This window comes from Dunckerocampus dactyliophorus, chromosome 5 (genome assembly GCF_027744805.1).
Source record: "Dunckerocampus dactyliophorus isolate RoL2022-P2 chromosome 5, RoL_Ddac_1.1, whole genome shotgun sequence".
In the NCBI taxonomy this organism is placed as follows: Eukaryota; Metazoa; Chordata; class Actinopteri; order Syngnathiformes; family Syngnathidae; genus Dunckerocampus; species Dunckerocampus dactyliophorus.
In genome coordinates, this window is record NC_072823.1 from 32,624,056 (window position 1) to 32,639,796 (window position 15,741).

Here is a 15,741-nt window from a genome sequence, read left to right on the forward strand (position 1 = left end):
AAGGACCCCTAGTGTGACGTCATAACCATGCGACGGCTTGGTTCTCCTTCGATGCCGAACTTACTGCATGTGCAGCTAAAACAAACGTTTATATATTTTCTCTAATCGAAGTATGATTTAAATACCACATTACAATGAATCTTAATAGCAATAGTTTATTTATTCTGTGTTCATGCGTGTAGTATGAGAAAAATCAGTGCTCCCTGTTAAGTTTGTGTCATTTCCTACTTATGATGATTTGAATCAAAAACGTGTGTAAATGGGATGAAGTATACGTTGCCTGTTCGTGTTTTACATTCTTCAATTCTATTTGGATACATATGCTTTGTTACCATAAGGTGGCGCCAAAGCATAACGCAAGTTGACAGTCACGTGTTGAGGAGCACGCCAATGACCTTCTCAACTGGTGTGGTTCCAGACCTGTTTCTATGTGTAAAGTGCTTTGACTAGTGATGGGTCCAGCGACACAGATGCGCCGTTGCGTGCGCCGAGCTCCCAGGGAAAACCCTGTTTCGGTTCGCGGACCGCTTTAAGATAGTCACGTGACCAATGCCGGAACTGTGTCGACACGGCAGTCGCGCGCCAAACTGTGTTTATAAGGAAGCGCATCTGTCAATAGGATGGAAGCGCAAAACGAGCATTGAGTTATTGACGCGTTCATTGCTTGGCGAATATTGCGGTCAAAGATGGAGGACCTCCATGGAAAACGTACATTTTCTGCCGTGTGGGTTCATTTTGACCTTCTGCCGGAAAATTTATATCAATCACCTCATTACCCACTTCTTGTCATATTTTCCAAATATTCTGTTCTAGTGAAATTATTTTCAAAATAACTCTTTATTTATTATTATTGTTTATTATTCATGTTATTTTTTTTGCAGCTAAAATGTCGCATTTGTGCGACAGAATTGTCTTACACTATTGCTGGGTCCAGCGACACAGATGCGAACTCAGAAGTGGAACGTTACTTAACATCTGGTAACATTCAACGTACCGAGGACCTACTTCATTATTGGAAGAGTATGCAGTCCACTTTCCCTCATTTGTTTTTATTAGCGAACCAGTTTCTATGCAACCAGCATCTTCTGTGCCTTGCCAATGCATATTCTCCAAAGCAGGAGAAATTGTGTCAAAGAAACGAAATAAACTGAATTACAAAACACTGGAGAAACTTTTTTTTTTAATAAAAATCTTTAAACAATGAGTCCATTGTCATCGTCATTCACATCACTTTCACTGAGGTGTTGACATTATGACAGATGTTCACTTAATTGATCCACTGTGTCTCAAATATCAAAGAGGATTTTTAATTAAATGACATATATGGAACAAGAAAATGTGAATGCAAATACGTAAATGACGGTATTGTTTACAATAGGTCATCAAATCAGTGTCAGTTGAGTCTGTCAACTATGTTTCCTGCAGGGATTTTTTTAAGTCCACCAGGTGTCAGTATTCAGCAACAGTGTCAATACAGTGTGTCACTGCGTCGAAACGATACGTTGATGCCTCATCTACCCATCACTAGCTTTGACATAACTTATGTTGTACACTGGAGCAATACAGTAATTAAAACTGACCATAAAACAGTCAGTTGATATGGAAATAGATGAAAATAGATAAGCAAAACAAATGTATACATTTTAAGCGTTCTACGCATTTAGATTAAACAGTTTTATTGTCATATGCATAGTAAAACAGGTAGTTATACTATGCAATGAAATTCTTATTCTGTTCATCCATAAGAATATCCATCCATCCATCTTCTATACCACTTCTCCTCTTGAGGGTTGCGGGGGCATGCTGGAGCCTATCCCAGCTGATTTCGGGCGACAGGTGGGGTACACCCTGGACTGGTGTCCAGCCAATGGCAGGGCACACATAGACAAACACTCACATTCATACCTATGGACCATTTAGAGTCTCCAATGAAGCTAACATGCATGTTTTTGGAATGTGGGAGGAAACCGGAGTACCCAGAAACCCCCCAACACACACATACACACAGGGAAAACATGCAAACTCCACACAGAAATGCCCAAGGGAGAATCCAACCCAGATCTTCCCATCTCCAGACTGTTCCTGTGTTGGCCAACATGCTAACCACGAGACCACTGTGCGGCCCTGAACAAGAACAGAAGAAACATAAATACCAATAAATTAAGCAACAACAACAGAAGAGACATTAATACAAATAAATAATACAAAGACAGAAAGAAAGAAAGAAAGAAATAAAGTGCTATGAGTGTGTGCGTGCGGCGTGTGTGAGTGCTTCGTTGAGAAGCCTGATGGCCTGTGGGTAAAAGCTGTTTGCCAGCCTTGTGGTCCTGGACTTCAAACTCCTGTAGCGTCTGCCTGACGGTAGGAGTGTGAATAATGAGTGTTGTGGATGTGTGCTGTCCTTGATGAGGTTGTGTGTTCTTCGTAGGACTCTAGTTTTATAAATGTCTTGCAGTGAGGGGAGAGCTGCCCCAACAATGTTCTGTGAGGTCTTGATCACCCGCTGGAGTGCCTTCCTATCACGTGTTGTACAGTTACCGTGCCAAACAGTGATGGAGGCGGTAAGGACACTTTCCATAGTGCATCTGTAGAAGCAACTCAGGATTGTGGTGGACATGCCAAATTTCCTCAGTCTTCTCAGGAAGTACAGTCTCCTTTGGGACTTCTTCAGAATTTGTTGGGTGTTGTGAGACCAGGTGAGGTCCTCGCTGATGTGTGTGCCAAGGAACTTGGAAGGTTTTCACCCTCTCCACCTCAGTCTCATCAATAAACAGGGGTCTATGCGGCTCCTTTTCCCTTGTTCTTGGGTCGATGATCATCTCTTTAGTCTTATCTGTATTGAGAAGGAGATTGTTATCACGACACCAAGCTATGAGGTCCGCCACCTCTCTTCTGTATGATGTTCCAACACCACCAGTGATCAGTCCGATGACTGTAGTGTCATCCGCAAATTTAATGATGCTGGTGTTGTTCTGGGAGGCCACGCAATCGTAGGTGAAGAGCGTGTAGAGGAGTGGACTCAGCACACACCCCTGTGGGGTCCCAGTGCTCACAATTCTTGAGCTGGATGTGCGATTGTGGACTCTGACTGACTGGGGCCTGCCTGTTAGAAAGTTAAACACCCAGTTACAGAGGGAGGGAGACAGGCCAAGTGTGAGGAGCTTATCTCATCCTTGGGAAACCAAGGCACGAAAAGGAATAGCCCACACAGAATGGTATCTATTAACCAATAGCACAAATTCAAGGTCTTAGGGTATGCAACACAACTTTATTGAAACCCTTAAAGCAACATCAGTTCACAAACAAGGAAAGGGAGCTTGTTGCTGAACATAAAAACGTCTTTCTTTCCCCAAACCAAAATGACAATATCAACTGAGAAAGGGAAACAACTCCCATGAATTGGACCAGCAGTGACAGGTGCATTTTAATACAAAAAATAACTTATGAAATCTTTCAAGTTTCCAGGAATATTGTTTACACATGGCCTCTGTAAATCTCTTGATTCAATTCACAGCTTTGCGTGTGTCCAGATTAATGATTTGATTGATATTGTCCAATATCAAACATACTGAAGAGAGCAGAGTGAGCTGGGGTAAAAGTACTCTTGAATTTGGAATTTTCAGTGTGGTGCAGTTTGTCATTATTAGAGACCTTTCAGGATCTCATTGCCTGAGTGCTGCCTCTCGATGCGCCTCTGGGTCCCTGGCCAACTCCGCGCTTGTAGTTCTGTTGGTAACCATCCTTGATAATAGCAACGACAAGAAAAAGCACATATTTTGAGAAACAAAAATACTGTAGACCAGCGATTCCCAAACTTTTCACAATCCCAACCCCTTCAGCATTAGACCTGAAACCATACATCCTTTGCTCCTGCACACTTATCAGTGACTGTTTGCACAAAGTAAACCATCTTACTCTGATTTCTCACCTGTTGGATATAATTACTGTATGTAATGATTATATAATTACTATGACAAATACATCTTTACAGCTTGCAAATTGTCAAGCACTGTGTGAGTTACAATGCCTTCTACTAGATGGAGCTGTAATGACAAGCCATTCAGTCTATTATAGTGTGATAGTGAGCGAGGGTGAGGAGATCAAATCATAAAAATAAGCACCAAATCTTTCAGCAATGTCCCAAAATTGTAGCAGGCCGCCACAAATGGATGTATGGGAAACCCTGGTGTTTGATGAAGCCTTGGTCTGTATAGCTCTTTTGGCCTTAAAATATGCAGCCTGTCATGGTAGTGAGGGAAAGGCTTCTTGAGACGTCATCTGTACTTCTGTGAAGAAGGTGTCGGACGTTTCGCTCCTCATCCAAAGAGCTTCGTCAGCGAACTAACAAGTGCTGGTAGCCTAGGCCTTAAATACAGTAAGAGTGGGCGGAATTGGTGTGCCAACACCCTCCTCCTATTGGTTCCTTACACTAAGCCTGGGCGGAGTAGTGGTATAATCCTCTCCTGCTATTAACACCTCCGATAAAAGGGAAGTGTCGCTCCCTGAGTTGGGTATGAACGACTCTGATACTGGCTCGTTAGCATCTATTGTTCTGGCTCGGCCCTGGCTTCACATCTGCGCATCTGCATGAGCTGTTGAGTGACAGCCATTAACGCCACTGCCACTTTTCTGGCTGAACAACAAATGTAATTTATTTGTAACTGTGAAGAATATTGGCCTTTATTTTGTACAGTCTGTTCTCTGAAACAAGTTTTGCTAACATGCGAGCTGGGGGTGGTCGTACATTTTTTGGATGGAAAAAAGTGTAATTGGGCCCCAAGGTGGCCTAGTGGTTAGCAATCTCCATTGGGCATCTTTTTCCAAAAACATGCGTGTTAGGTTAACTGGCGACTCTAAAATGTCCATAGGTATGAATGTGAGTGTTAATGGTTGCTTATATGTGCCCTGCCATTGGCTGGCCACCAGTCCAGGGTGTACCCTGCCTCTCGCCCAAAGTCAGCTGGGATAGGCTCCAACGTGCCTGCGACCCTAGTGAGGAAAAGTGGCATCGAAAATGGATGGATGGAAAAAGTGTAATTGGGAGCAAAGGAGGAACAGGATTTTTTAAAAATACTTACGGCTTTTCTAAATGTTTCATGGAGTTGTGCGACAGAACGCCCAGGACAAAAAACTACCTATTTTCAGCTGTTACCTGCACGATAGAATGACTGACAGAGACTTTGCCACATAATGAATTTGCTCATCACTAGACGGCAGCCTTTACAAGGTAATTTGTGGTAATGCAGCAAGGCTCTATGACTGCACACTTTAATTTGGAATATAGCCGCACAGTTTTTCCATTCACTTCCATTCACTTCAGGAACCTAGGCCCTAGACCAGGGGACTCAAACTGTTGGCCTGCGCGCCATTTGCAGCCCGCCAGGACATATTTTGTGGGCCCCTGGTTGACATCAAATATTAGTGCAAGTGTGGCCCCTGAAGCCTGGGCAATTTCAGAGGCACGTCCCTGGTCAAGAGCAAGCCTGGACTCACAATCAGCTTGTCACACAGTGAACACTACCTACAATCACAGTGCCAACACAATATGTAACAGGTAAGTAAACACACAAAGGGCAGCTATCTCAAATCTAAACACATAACTTTAGCTATTTTTTACTAAACAAAGCCACAAAGCATGCTGGGAGCTGGCATCACTCGCAATACTTGATGCGGCCCAGCCTCACGCAGACTCTACCTCCAGTGGCCCCCAGGTAAATTGAGTTTCAGAGACCCGTAGATCAAATGAAATTCTCTTGAAATAATTCTTCATACCCTCTGGTAACTCCCATTTGAGTAATCGCGCGGACTGTTGAACTGAGTCTGTCCATAACCAGAATTGGGAGTGTTGGCAAAAGGAGGCCGATAACCATCGTAGGCACCTAGAAAAGAAAACATGTTTAACTTGGCATACACAAACACACAAAGTGTAAACAAGTTAGAATTTTAAGTACAACTTGCGCTTTGCTGAGGTAGACGAAGTATGCAAAAAGGGAGCAAACGAACAAACTCGTGCCTTACCTCTGAAGCCATTTGATGAGCCTCTGTAGCCATTGATCATGCCCCTGGCGTTGCGAGCTCCGCTACGTGACATCCCTCTGCTGTTATAGAAGGACTGAGTCTGTCTGCCAAAGCCTGGGCCTTGCTGTGATGGCTGTTGATGGCCTCCAGACTGGTCTTGGGAATGGAAGGCACCAACTGCTTGAAAACCAAATAAGTAAAGCATTGATGAAAAAAGTCTAGCACTGGACAGGGGTTTGGGGGGGGACATTTGCTCTACCAGGTTGCAGTTGTTCTGACTGGATTTCTGTCGGCTCCACCGGATGCTGAGTCTGACTGCCGAAGGCCTGGTTGAAGCTGTTCTGGTACTGGCTGGGCTGGTTCAAAGCGTCCGTCTCAGCAGGCGGGACTGGCGCATTGAGGTTGAATACCTGCGAGGTAAACAAGGGAAACGTATCAAACCAGTACGAGTTTAGAAACTATTATTTTCTAAAGCTGTATAACAGTGCAGCACACTAGCAAGTCGTCTTTTTCAATCATGAGCTAACTGGACGGAGTGAGGAGTATCAGGTCTTACTGTCTGCATTGATTGGAATGGTGCAGCATTGACATTGATGCCACTGCTGTGAGGAGTTTTGGGAACTGGCTGGAAAACCTGTGTCTGGGAGGCAGGTGGGAGAGATGTGGAAGGAGGAGGATGCTCTGAGGGCAACGACATGGACGTCTGTCAAAAAAGAGACAGGAAGTAATGACATCGACATGATTGTTCTTCCCTTGGCAAAAAGCAACAAATTTCATGTACCCAACAATGTAAGTTCCTAGGTTTTAGGATGTTTTCAGTCTGATGACTCAGGTGTCATGCATATTTGGTATGTTTAGTTAATTTGTCTACAGACATTAAATAAGTGTTGTGTACATGTATTGCATATTATGTGAAGTGACATATTTGGACAACAGATGTCACCAATTCAAAAGGGATGTACAAGAGCGTGGAAGAAGTAGTTAAGGAACTTTCTAGAAGAAATTATTAATCACGTGTTAAAAGGGTCAGAGACATCATTTTTCAACTTTGTTTAAATATGTTCTGTATTGTTTGTAATCATGTTCTATGTAGATCGTTTTTTTTTTTTAAAGCGAAAGTTAAATTAGTAAAAACTAAGATGTTTCCACAGTGATTACAGCAACGATTTGAGCGATGTGTCATTAGTTTTCAAGGAGAGAGAAACATCTGGAGATGAACTAGAGAACTTGCAGAACATGGAATTAAGCCGTGTTTATTCGGACCACCGACGGTGGGACTGTATTCCTGATGCTGAGGTAATGTCTAGTTTTAAAAAAAAAAAAAAAAAGGTCAAAGTTTTCTGTGTTCCAACTATGAAAATATTCATTAATATTGAATCACGACTTTGTGAACCAATTAACCACGATAAAAGGAGGGACAACTATTTATACTTAAATCTTCTGACCAAGTGAATGCTCATCAACACAGGACCTGCTGTAGAGCTGGTACATATTTACCTGAATAGGGTTGATAGGTACTGTTGGTCGAGAATCTGGTGAGTGGGAGGTCTGAAACATGGGTGATGGCGTTGGGGAGACAATAGGAACCTGCAAATAGAAATAGATTCATCGTCAAACATGCTCACTTGTTCAAAGTGGATCTCCGATCACAATGATCTGTAAAGTGACCTACATGTGTGGGTTCAGATTGGACAGGAACAGTGTTGGGATGCGATAGCCGCGAGTCTGGATGAACTGAAGGAGACACCATGCTTGATCAACTAGGCGCCTTACTAGAAGCAGCATCATCTGTATTCCGTTTATTTTTTTTCCTGGTTTACCTGGAGGACACACCAGCTGTGGCAAGTCCATGGTTTGAGAGGGTTTCATAGGCTGGGCTGATACAATGGCGGGGTCAATGGGCTGTCCATCAAACTCCAACATGGAGTCCTGAGACCAGAGCTTGTATTAGCATCTGTGCTAAAGACATTCAGGTGGTCCTCTGTTTTGGTGTTTTATGTTACAATTAGGGATGTCTGATATTGGCTTTTTTTTTTTATTGGCCAATATCTGATGTGCACACATTATCTAACTGTCAATTTCCGATTCTGCTATCAACTGATACCGATATGTGTAACATCACATATATCCTGTTGTGGAATGAACACACATCTGCTGTGAAACTAATGGATACAGCATCAGCAATTAGCTTCTCCACATGCCTGTAACATCATCTTGTGTAAGCAAACTATCGCGTCTGCATGATGCTATTGCCGCATTTATTTATTTTTATTTATTTAACATTCTCCTAACCCCACGGACAAATTAATAAACGAATTGTGCGCAGGAATTAAGGTTGGGCGATATGGTTCTTTTCACATATCACAATATTTTTGGGATGTATCTCAATATGAGGATATAATTAAAATCAGCAGAGTCCTGTATAAAAAGCTCCAAACCGTAACCCATATAAGTAAACACACTTGTCTCAAATTGTAAAGCACATTTATTGAGTTATTGGTAACAAACTGGCTAACTTTTCTAATGGGATGTCAGCCTCTGCACACATTGCTACAAAATCTTCAACAAACTGTAATGCCTGTGCTTGCGGTTAAGAGGTTACCCATGCAATTCCAACTGCATATGCAAGATATTTTTCATGACACTTCTATCTTACTGACCGACGGCAAACAGCGCTCTTCTTTTGGAGGTGTTCTGTGTGTTGAGAATGTCTGTAAGACAAACTGGGTGCAAGAATAAATGTGCTTCCCCTCTTTTTTCCCCCACTCTGAACCTGCACGTCATCATCAGGCTTTGTAAAACACTTAAAGCGGAAAAAAACACGGCGCAGGGAAAATATACTCATCCGAGTCCCGCACACACACACACACACACACACACACACACACACACACACATCTGCACTAGCATTCCAACACCGCTAGCTTCCATTCACACTCGATATGAGAAAGTTCTGACAACTTTCGCCGGTGCTCATCGCCATTTCAACATGTTTAGTTCATCAACTCTAGGTCATCACCTCCGCTTTTTGTCAGTTTTAAATGATAATTTATACCGGTATAAGTCATTTTCTTAACATAGAAGAATTTACACTGGGATATAAAAATTATCGCCCAACCCTAACAGGAATACAGTGTTTTCCACAACGTCGGCAAATGATGCTCTCAAAATGATATCATAATGACCAAATCATGCAGTCTACAAGCCAAATACTATCAAAGGTACAGTAACTGTTAAGTCTCAACAGTGAAATGTTATTCCGTGGGATTTGGTTCGCAGCACATTACATACCTGTACAGTGAGGGTCATAAGTATTTGCACCCCCTGCGATTTTGCAAGTTCTCCCACTTCAAATAGGGAGAGATCTTAAATGTTCATCATAGATGCATTTCCACTCATCAAGAGACATCATCAAAAAAAATTTTTTTTTTAAATCCGGAAATCACATTGAATGATTTTTAATGATTTGTTTGTAAATTACCCTGGTTTATAAGTATTTGCACCCTTGAGAATCAGCAATAATTTGGACTCTCAAAGAGCTCTCAGTCCACCGTAAAAAAGTCCTCCTTTACCCCACGAGTCACCACCCACCTACAACCCCTTTGAGCTCACTAATGTCACCTGTGCACCCCCCAGTCAGTCATAATCCAACTGCCACCATGGGCAAGACAAGAGAGCTTTCCAAAAGACACCAGAGACAAAATAGTAGAGCTCCACAAAGCTGGAAAAGGCTATGGAACAATTGGAAAGCAGCTTGGTGAGGATAAAATTGTTAGAAAATGGAAAAGGCTGAACATGACTGCTAATCTACCTCGGACTGGGGCTCCATGTAAGATCTCTGCTCGCGGGGCATCACTCATGATTAGAAAAGTGATAAATCAGCCCAGAATTACACGGCAGGAGCTGGTCAATGACCTGAAGAAAGTTGGAAGCACAGTTTCAAAGTCTACTGTCAGTAGAACACTACGGCGTAATGGTTTAAAATCATGCAGTGCACTGAAGGTTCCCCTGTTGAAGTCAGCACATGTGCGGGCTCGTCTAAAGTTTGCCAGGGACCATCTGAATGATCCAGAGGGGTCATGGGAGAATGTCATGTGGTCAGATGAGCTTTTGGTACAAACTCCACTCGTCGTGTGAGGAGGAAAAAGAAGGCTGAGTTGCATCCCAAGAACACCATCCCTACTGTTAAGTATGGGGGTGGAAACATCATGCTTTGGGGGTGCTTTTCAGCACAGGGGACAGGACGACTGTACTGTATTAAACAGAGGATGAATGGGGCCGTGTATCGTCACATTTTGTACAACAACCTCCTTCCCTCAGCCAGAGCATTGAAGATGAGTCGTGGCTGGATCTTCCAACATGACAATGATCCGAAGCACACAGCCAAGATGACCAAGGAGTGGCTGTGTAAGAAGCATATCAAGGTTCTGGAGTGGCCGAGCCAGTCTCCAGACCTAAATCCAATAGAAAATCTTTGGAGGGAACTGAAACTTCGTGTTGCTCAGCGGCAGCCCCGAAACCTGACAGATCTAGAGAGGATTTGTGTAGAGGAGTGGGCCTAAATCCCTGTTGCTGTATGTGCAAACCTGGTGAGGAACTCCAGGAAACGTTTGACCTCTCTAATTGCAAACAACGGCTTCTGCACTAAATATTAGCACTGATTATCTCAAGGGTGCAAATACCATAGTCATTTACAAATAAATCATTAAAAAAATCATACAATGTGATTTCCGGATTTGTTTTTTAGATGATGTCTTTAAGAGTGGAAATGCATCTATGATGAACATTTCAGATCTCTCCCTATTTTCTAAGTGGGAGAACTTGCAAAATCGCAGGGGGTGCAAATACTTATGACCCTCACTGTATACTTGTATACACACAGGATGTTTTGACAAACCACCACGTCCTGCCACCCCAAACCCAGTTAAGCAAAGCATCGGCTCAAGTATGCTGTGTGTTGACTGCTATGGTGACAGCAATGTTGCTTGTGGCGCTTCAAGAGCTACGTCGTTTTTCATGGAGGGGGCGGTTACCGATATTAACCAATATTACATTTTTATGCCTATATTGGGCCGATACTGGACATGGACGTCCCTAGTTCCGATTTTTCGGAACCATACTTTGTGGAAACGAAGCAGTGTTGCAGTTGATGTTGAGCCACAAGTAGGAAGAAATAGAGTAGAGCAGAAATGAACAAAGAAAATGGGATTTTGAATGGCAGCTTTAGCCTTAAAGCCCTGGAAGACAAGACATGGGAAACGATGGAAGCTGTAGACGGTGCTGGAGCACTGCAGGTAATTTTATTTAATTTATTTTAAATAGCAGTACCTTGACATATGCGTGTCCCAACTAACGTGTCCCTCCCACCCCGCGAGCCGTTTTTTTTTCTTAGAATTGCATACTAAAACTTGGGTTACGAGCTGCTAGTTCCCAGCAGCCAGGCCTTTTAAGTTACCGTGGTAACTATTTGCTGTTTTGTGTCATGGTAGCAGTAAAAGCTCGCAGAGAGAGTAAAACTGGCATGTTGCAGTTGTGTGTTAAAGTATGCTTTGAAGTATAAGCTAACTGCACTATATGGGCTAAGTCCTACTTCTGTAAACTACTAAATGTTCTTCAGCACTTTTTTTTTTTTTTTTGTAACACCCAGTTTTCATTCACTTAGTTGTTGAGTGTTTTTGAGAACCTTCATTTGTGATGATAGTCACAATTATATTTTGTGAGAGGATTTACGTGGAGAGAATGTTATTTGAGTGATGGACAGTTTACCTTACCAGCGTCTACATGTTGCACATTGTCTATTTTTGACACATTGAGGTCCATTTTGTGTTAGGCTTTTTAAAATTCACAGAAAGTGTAATAAATGTGTTAAAAACCAACACAAAGTCCAGTCCCATGTTGATAGGCATAGTGAAGACCAAAAAATGACCTACGGCCTAATTATTATAGATATTTAAAAAATTATCTGATTGTGATTAATCACAATTTAACTACAGTCAAATGTGATTAATAGGGATTAAATATTTTAATCGAACGACAACCCGACTTCTCACATTTCATTATGTCTCCCAAGCAGCAGTGCACCAAAAAAAGAAAAGCCATCACCATGGAAGTGAAAATGGCGGAGACACCCCTACCAATATTGGTCCCAACCACTTGACAGTCGTAACCATCATTCAGGAAAATGATTGCTGAAAGCTAATGAATGCTAGAGGGGTCATGGATTCTGTGCACTGTTACAAGGAGATCTGGGAGGAGAAGAAGCCCTTTTAGACTAGCCTGGGAGAATATTTTAAGAAGGTGGAAAAGGCTTGCATACAACCACAGAGACAGAAGTAAAGGGTTGTGCTCTTTACTACATAATTAAAATATAAATATGTATGATTGTATATAACCTCGTTATTGCTGTATTTTATCTTCATGTGTTGAGTGACTCAAGAGTTAAATTAGGTAGAATTTAGGTGTAAGTTTGTACTTACAAAACTAAAATGAATCTTATGAACGGAATGAGAGGACCACCTGTACTGTATATTGAAGTCATATCATTCACAACAGCTACCTGCATGAAGTTGTACGTTCCCTGCATTTGTGCCATTAGGTCCTGCACCACCTGCTTCCTGACCATGGCGTCAGTAGGTGGCACAGGAGCCACTAAGCTCAATGGGTGGGTCTCCAGCGGAATAGGAGGAGGGCCAGGCTGCACGGGTGGTGGTTGTTCTTGCTGCTGCATGGCAGCAACCACCTACAAAAAGAGACACAGAGGTCAGCCTCCCAAAAGGGCTACCAGAGAGGGTGCTGTCACTGAGGGGCATGTTGCACAGACTACAGTGATTTGCAACTACAGCCAAACAAAAATATACTGTAAATACTTCGAATAAATATGAAAAACATGTAGAATATTTTCTTCAGGTCTGTTGCGTGTAAAACGCAATCTGATGTCAATTTCAGCCAGTTTGCGGCCTGAATTACATTGCAGGTGCTGCGAGTTCCCAAGTATAACACCGCTGTGTGCACCAAACATACTGTATTGTGCTGCATCCAAAACATGTACTTCGTTCAAACTCTGACAAAGCATGTCACAAACATAACCGGCATAGTCCACACACAATGTAACTCAAATTGAATCGCAGAAGACTATATGGAGGTGAAGTGACCTCTGCCTTGACACACAATGTGAACGTCAGAGTAATTGTTATTTGTATTTGAGGTGGCTCAGACATCTAGTCTGGATGCCTCCTGGACGCCTCCCTGGTGAGGTGTTCCGGGCATGCCCAACCTGGAGGAGGCAGACCTTGGACAAGCTGGAGGGATTATGTCTCACAGCTGGCCTGGGAACGCCTTGGGGTCCTCCCGGTGCAACTGGAAGAGATGGCCAGGGGCCAGGCAGTCTGGGCTTCCCTACGGAGATTGCTGCCAACGCGACCCGGACCCAGATAAGCGGAAGAAAATGGTATGGAATTTATTTAGACAGTTTTACACACGTTGTGCAGTGTACCTCAGTTTCTGTGGTCCACTCATCCCCTTGCTCCTTTTCACTGCCACTGTATGTGCCATCTGGAATGAACTGTCTGTTTACAAACTAGATATATTTAAAAAAATAAATAAACACATGAGTCCCATCATTTGTAAAACATCTATTAAGAATAAAGTAATTAACTAACCTCCTTTGTTTCCACTGCAATAGGCTCTACGTACTCTTCAATTACTTCAGTTTCTGTCAAGAGAGAAACTGTTTGGTTTGTGCCCAGTTGTCACTTTGACAAAAACAGTATGGCCAGTCAGTCGTGGTGCTTAAAAATGGTGGATTACCTGTGTCAACGGCCTGCTCTTCTGCCTCAGATGATTCAGTTGCTGTTGCCTCGACTGCTGGTACTTGTACTTCCACTTCCTCCTCCTCCAGCGTCCCCTCCTCCAGCTGCTCCTCACACACTCCATTTTGGCGAGTTGGAACCTGATCAAAGTAACCACTCAGCAAAAGCTGGTCCAACCTCTCCTTGAGTGCTTTATCTGGAAGACAAAAATGATTAATTATGACTACAATCTAACATTATTACAATTGTGTCCATGAAACATTCAGCACTAGTGCTACACGGTAACGCTGTGAGAATGTCTTAGTGCTTCACTCTAGCTGGATCTGCCTAGCACCCAGCAAAATTATTCCCTGCCTGGGGGGAGGAGGTGTCTCATCCTCCATATATTCAGGTAAAATAAATAAATAAATAAATAAATAAATAAAAACTATACGATTCCGGATCCTTATTTGTCCAAAAGTAGTCGGCGGCCTGCCATGATTAGTAATAGCAAACAGACAAACAGACACACCCTTTCTATGCTGCTATTGTTGACAGAAGTAGCGTTAGGGCCTTATGTGAAATCAGTGCGCCCAGGAAAGAAGTTCCAGTTATCATGAATGTACCCGTTAATGCATGCTCACAGCATGTATATAAGATGATAAACGTTGTTAGAGGTTTTTAGAGAGCTTTATAGTCATCATAGGTGTGTCCCATGACGTGCATTGTTAGGTCCCTCATGCCAACTCGTTTTCTCTCTTTAGAACACACAGAAAAGGTAAACATGTGTCCACGTCTCCCATAACAATTGTGGATGACGGGCAAAAAAAAAAAAAAAAAAAAAAAGCAGTTTTCTTTTAGCTGAGGCAAGTGAGGCCTGCGGTTCTTTGGATGTTGTTGTGGGGTCTTTTGTGACCTCTTGGATGAGTCGTGGCTGCGCTCTTGGGGTCATTTTGGTTAGCCTGCCACTCGTGGGAAGGTTCTCATTGTTCCATGTTTTCAGTGTTTGTAGATAATGGATAATCACTGTGGCTTGCTGGAGTCCCAAAGCTTTAGTAATGGCTTTATAACCTTTTCCACACTGATAGAGCTTACTTTCTCATTTGTTCCTGAATTTCTTTAGATCTCGGCATGGTGTCGAGCTTTTGAGGATCTTTTGGGTTTACTTCACACCGTGTAGGTTTGGATTTTTTTTCTCCCTTCATAATAAAAAGCTGCATTTAAAAACTGCATTTTGTGTTCAGCTGTGTTGTCATGGACTAATAATTAATTTTGATCTGAAATATTTGGGTGTGACAAGCAAAAATCAGAAGTGGCCAAACATATTCACACCACTATTAGTTTTCATGCAGTTAGAGTGAAATCTGTCTCTCGCGGCCACTAAAGGGAAACGGCAAAAGTGGCCACCATAGGCATGTGGCCGTTATAGACAGGTTGGCGGCCATTTTGAATTTGTGCGCGCACATATTAACATGTCTGTGATTAGAAGCTTGTTGTATTTGCAGATATAATTATACTGTTACATGTTGACCAGTAGAGGGCACTGTGAGACTGCGGATAAAAGTTGTAAAGCACTACTAGGTTAATAAAGCAATTAAAGTGTGAGTCTCTCCTTCCCCACAACAAGCGGCATTACAGTATTGACCAGTGCACACCAGGAAATAAACGGTGTCACTGTCTGCAATAAGCTCCAAAGAAGACGGCTTTTTTTTATGTGGAACAACTGACAGTTTGTGTGGATCTTGTGAATGATTGTGACTGAGCTAGGACTCAGTAAAGTCTACACACGACGGCTTCATTGCTTAAAAAAAAAACAAACTTTTTCGTGTATGAAGCTTCTGCTTGAGTCGGCATTTTGGCCGCTATATGTAGTCAGATATTGACCAAGGGAGACAAAATGGGTGGCGTTGGACAGGTGACTGCTATACACAGGGTC

General features: G+C 42.6%; 1 protein-coding gene across 5 annotated transcripts in view; it reads right to left on the reverse strand.

Moving 5' to 3' along the window:
• Nucleotides 1-1,250: 1,250 nt before the first annotated feature.
• The window catches only part of caprin1b (cell cycle associated protein 1b), a 28,891-nt gene continuing 14,400 nt past the window's right edge, over nucleotides 1,251-15,741 (reverse strand). For 2 of the 5 annotated variants that reach the window (XM_054776637.1, XM_054776633.1), the window contains 12 exons: nucleotides 13,825-14,022; nucleotides 13,677-13,729; nucleotides 13,511-13,594; nucleotides 12,575-12,757; nucleotides 7,839-7,947; nucleotides 7,691-7,752; nucleotides 7,516-7,605; nucleotides 6,575-6,721; nucleotides 6,278-6,428; nucleotides 6,019-6,198; nucleotides 5,773-5,879; nucleotides 2,738-3,741 (listed from right to left, as the gene is read on the reverse strand). In XM_054776637.1, the coding sequence (XP_054632612.1) occupies nucleotides 3,655-3,741; nucleotides 5,773-5,879; nucleotides 6,019-6,198; nucleotides 6,278-6,428; nucleotides 6,575-6,721; nucleotides 7,516-7,605; nucleotides 7,691-7,752; nucleotides 7,839-7,947; nucleotides 12,575-12,757; nucleotides 13,511-13,594; nucleotides 13,677-13,729; nucleotides 13,825-14,022 (1,451 nt within the window). In that variant the 3' untranslated portion in view covers nucleotides 2,738-3,654. Of the gene's footprint in view, nucleotides 2,125-2,737; nucleotides 3,742-5,772; nucleotides 5,880-6,018; nucleotides 6,199-6,277; nucleotides 6,429-6,574; nucleotides 6,722-7,515; nucleotides 7,606-7,690; nucleotides 7,753-7,838; nucleotides 7,948-12,574; nucleotides 12,758-13,510; nucleotides 13,595-13,676; nucleotides 13,730-13,824; nucleotides 14,023-15,741 lie in introns of those variants that run through there. The other 3 variants (XM_054776635.1, XM_054776636.1, XM_054776638.1) reach the window with 3 other exon arrangements.